The sequence below is a fragment of the Haliaeetus leucocephalus genome, unplaced genomic scaffold (assembly GCF_000737465.1).
Source record: "Haliaeetus leucocephalus isolate CR32 unplaced genomic scaffold, Haliaeetus_leucocephalus-4.0 Scaffold636, whole genome shotgun sequence".
Lineage (NCBI taxonomy): Eukaryota > Metazoa > Chordata > Aves > Accipitriformes > Accipitridae > Haliaeetus > Haliaeetus leucocephalus.
Window position 1 is genome coordinate 6324249 of NW_010973072.1, and position 4687 is coordinate 6328935.

A 4687-nucleotide genomic window follows, 5' to 3' on the forward strand; every position below is an offset into this window, starting at 1 on the left:
GCTGGGGAGCTGCGACCGGGGGGTGCTGTCCCCCAGCATGTGCGCAGGGCAGCCCGGCGCAGCGCCGCGGGCGCTGGGGGGCTTCAGAGCTTCAGGGGAGGGGGTGCCGTGCCGCGGCGGAGTCCGGCCTTGGGCTTGGTTGGGCCGGTGGCTTTTCGTGAGTCGCGAGGGAGTCAAAGCGCCTTACAACGACCGTACGATCCGCGTCCGCTTGAATCGCTCTGCTGAGTTCTCGACGTCAGCTGTCTCGTTTCCAAACCACAAATTAACTGTGAACGTCAGGAAATACTGTAGTTCAGCAAGTCAACTGTACCGTCTTCTGCTGCGAGAGTATGTAGAAACACAGCATGCTACTGATGTATAATCTCAAAAGCTAACAAATCAGAGGAGACGTTGGAGAAGACTGGTATCCGTTTCAAAAATAAACGTGAGAGAGTAAGAAAAACAATAGGTAAGACTAGTGTAAAACAAGTCTCGCACTTAATTTAAACTTCACGTGGAAGAGGAGCAAGACGGGTACTCTTTTGCCTGGCATTAGGAGATCTGCATTTTATGACCCCGACAGCTAAATCATTCAGTTTGTGATTGAAGAGAAATTAAGTGAGGGAAGAAGTCAAACACCAGATACTCTCAAAATCCTATCTGCCTGTGTCAGAATGTAAGCAGAGAATTGCCCAAGGACCAGAAGGATTTGAAGGACCACAAAAGGAATGGTCAAAATCCCTGAATTGGGTAGCAGTATGATGTAATAGCAAAATAATGTATCCATTGAGAAGAGATACTGATAACTTTGTGGCATACAAGTATCTAGAGAGATACCCCAGTTGTGCTAAGCAACTTTGGGCCTCTGCTTTTGTGTGAATGCGTAGCTTTTGATTTTAGATTGATTTGCTAAAAGCATGTTGTCCAATACCTTTGCTTAATGTACGTCACGCCTTCCAGTTAAGGTGGGTGGTCTTTGAAGAGCTGCTACATCTCTTAGAAAGATGTAGTCTTAATTTGACACCTGAAGATTCTCATCACATGAAATACCATCTAAAGGCTTTATTATTTTGAACCCTTTAAATGATATTTCATGTGACGAGAATTCATTCAGTTAATTTATTTCAGTTTCCATGTGTCTAATATGTAATTTCAAGTCATACTGCTTTTCTCTTGATCCTGGGTGTAATGGGCTCCCAGCCTGTTGTGAGGTTGTGTTTTCCTAGAATCAAGAGGAGTTTGGATCAACTAGAATTTATTTAAATTTTGGAACACTGCATGTGGAGTGTTAAACAGGTAGGTTTTGAAACTGTTTTCCTTGTCAGTTCTAGAATTTGGATTTGATGTAGTTATTTGCGAAGGTAAAAAAATCACACATTGATTATGGCCAAAATAAAAAAAATTAGGTGCCCTTTTCCACTGACTTGTGGTCTGTAGGCACCTCAAGTCCTTTAAGGATCAGAGCCACTTCTGGCAATTCAACAATGTGCAGAATGCCTTATTCTCTCTATCTCATGGGTGTAAAAGGTACCTTCCATCATATCTGTTCCACTGCCATACCACTCGTGAGTTATGTGGCAGTGGAACAGATATGATATACCACCTATACAGTATATTACAGTTGATCTGTGATGTCAATGCTGAGAGCCAGGTCAATAGATGAGGAGATACGATGTTGCACTATTAGGTAGCCCAAATGGTATTTTTTCTTTGCAATGATACCAGCTTTTCTTTCAAAGCCATTGTAATATATTTTGAGAAGAGTTTGGGATATAATTGGAAGAAGTGAACATTTCATTTTTGCAATTTTTCTGATTGCTGTAAATATTTTGCCACTAGGTATGAGCATCCTTCAGAGGAAAGAAGACATCTTTTCAGACTGTAAAAAGAAATTTTGGAACACATATAAGGTGAGGCAAGCAATTTGCTTATCTCCCAGCTAAGCAAAAAAATAGTATTATTGGATAAAATATTTGAAATATTCCTTCCTCCAACAGCCTTTTTCTCACTCCGTTATTTGATTATGTGTAGGAAGCTTTAAGTACCAGTGGTCCTGTGAAGTCAGAGTAGTCTGGAGCAGGCATTACTGCCAGATGGGTGAAATGATGCCATTTAAAAAATGTACAATGTTTGTATACATAACACTTGCACCCAGCTCTGTTTGAATGACAGCCCTACAATACAACACGAATTAAGATTGTGCTACCTTTTATCTTAAGAAGTACCCACGCACCAGTGTTTAGTTAGTAATGCGATTGACAACACTTACATGAACACCTGTTAAAATCATTAGTTATAAAGATATCTTTTTTAGGAATCATTTTCTGCCTGTACTTTCAGTGACAGTCTTCTCACTTTCAGAAACACAGTTCCTTGTTTTAAGAAGACTTTGGTATAAATAGCTGGTTTTGGTTTGCATTTTTTCATACACAGGAAAAAATTATCCGTGCTACCTCAGAGCTGGGTAAATTAAGAATTTTAAAGCTTTCTCAGGTGCAAGAATGATAGATTAGCAGAAAAAAATAATCGAAGGAGAAACTGTGACGCATGTGAATTTCTCTTCACACTGTGGAACTATAGGTAGGATAGAAAAGGATTATTTTTATTCCTATGGAGGATGATTCTAAAAACAGTGCCCACTATATCCTATCAAACATAAGGTTTCTATTGACCTTATGTTCTATGAGTAAATTATCCATTGATTTTTGCAAAAAAGCCTTACATGTATGAGTAACTAGAAGGAGCATTGCAAGTGTGAAATAAATAGTGTTCAGTGGTATTTTTCATTCATGGCTGAAACAAATGTTCACATATTTAAACATTTGTTCATCCATCTGGTAAATGTGCTTATGTATCTGGTGTCAGGTGACTACGAAGACTTAACTGTTCTTAGAGTTTTGTATATAAAATGAGTTAGAATAATGTGTTTGAGAAACTCCTAGCATAGAGGCTTATGAAGATGATTAGAAGTTTAATATTGCAACCTGTAAGTTAAGCAACTTAATTTACAATTGAACAGCTTTAATTAACTTTACTCAAATATGTTTCAGTCTTTGCTAAATGGGGTAAGAAAAAATGAATCTTTGTGGTTGAAGTCTGTAAGAATAACAAAGGATTCATTTTCATTTCAGACGGGACTGATGTACTGGCCTTTTGTGCAGGTGAGTTTTTAGGGTAACTCAAGTGAGCCTTTCTTTCTCATAAAACCTGAACTGATGCATTTATAGTAGATCTAACCCAGCGAAAAGTCAGTGGAGTTGTTGGGTGTGCAGGTGTAAGACCTAATAACGAGCACTAACTGAGCTCTCTCTCCTTCCAACACAGCTGTCAAACTTCATTTTGGTCCCTGTTTACCTGCGAACAGCTTACACTGGGCTCTGTGGCTTTGTCTGGGCTACCTTCATTTGCTTTTCCCAACAGAGTGGAGATGGCACAGCAAAGTCAGCATTTATATGGCTCCAAAGAGAGAAGGTCAATGCAGATGAAGAATCATCAGAGAAATAAGAACTTTAGTTCTGAACACATTCTAAATTGTTAAACTGAGTTTATGAAAGTCAGTAAACCACACTGCAGCCTCATTGCTGTGTTTAAAATAAACAGTTATCTCAACATTTGTTGGTTAGTATAAGCAGTGGAACAGTTTGTCTTTGTGCCTGTTTATTTTTCGTAAAAGAGGCCAATTGTATATTGGCATTTAATTATTTTCATGCTGCCAGCCCATCTCTTCAGGGAACAACTGACTTACAGGGCAATGTAAGCATTTGCTCATCATGTCAGACCGCCTCACTGGGGAGAAATATTAGCTGTAATTTAATTTTCAAGCAACTTGTAATTGCTAGAAAAAGGGGAATAGAACGTTAAATCATCAGTTGTTGGACTTGACAATTGTTATCAGTGCAAGATTGCTTTTGCAGAACAAAATTTAATGGATTTCTTATCTAAAAAGTGGCATTGAATCTGTTTTATCCAGAGAAAACAAAAGTGCTGTGTTTTGTAGGGACCACTTTTCTATAGGGGGAAACTTGCTTTATTCTACATTAAAATCTATATAAAACATGAATTATTTCATAGAACATATAAACCTGAAATATATTTGTAGATCTTTTGTCTTAACTTGGAGAATAAAGATAAGTAACTTTGGTCAGAGTTCTTTGGGGTGGATGCTGCATATTGACACCTGGGCAAAGCATCAATCATAAGCAGCTCCTGCACAATGGAACCTAACTAAACACTGCAGTGAGCTTTTGTTATATCTGTCAACGACTTCTTCCTTTGCCCCTCAAGGGTCAAAGTATTGAAGAGCACATGGGAGTCTTGACACCTGGACTCTTTTCTACTGTTTCATTATGTTGAAGATATAATTATGATTTTGAAGAAAAAGAGCATGGGAAGGAAGGTAATGTAAATAATGCCAGAATCCATCTCAAAACAATCCAGCTATATATAAGGGACTTCCATGTCTTCTTCAAATGGCTTTTAAACATTCCTATTCATAAAAGACACTGGGTAACTACACATAGGAGGCTAGGAGAAGGTGAAAATTAATTATAGACCTGCTTTGTCAGCTGAGCATCAGGTCTGAATGCAGGTGTGCTCACTGGTATTTTTTAAAGGTGCATATGTATCTCAGAACAGGAACTGTGCAAATTTCTGTGATTGCAGTAAGTTGAAATCAGACCAGTGAAGAAGCCCTTGGTTTCTTAGA

The 4687-nt window shown here is 38.6% G+C and overlaps 1 protein-coding gene across 1 annotated transcript in view; it reads left to right on the forward strand.

Annotated features, from left to right (window-relative positions):
- Positions 1-4047, forward strand: part of MPV17L (MPV17 mitochondrial membrane protein-like) — a 4735-nt gene extending 688 nt beyond the window's left edge. Inside the window, exons 3-5 of the mRNA XM_010578532.1 lie at positions 1822-1892; positions 3114-3143; positions 3307-4047. Coding sequence (XP_010576834.1) covers positions 1822-1892; positions 3114-3143; positions 3307-3486 — 281 coding nt within the window. The 3' untranslated portion in view covers positions 3487-4047. The remainder of the gene's footprint in view (positions 1-1821; positions 1893-3113; positions 3144-3306) is intronic.
- The last annotated feature ends 640 nt before the right edge of the window (positions 4048-4687 follow it).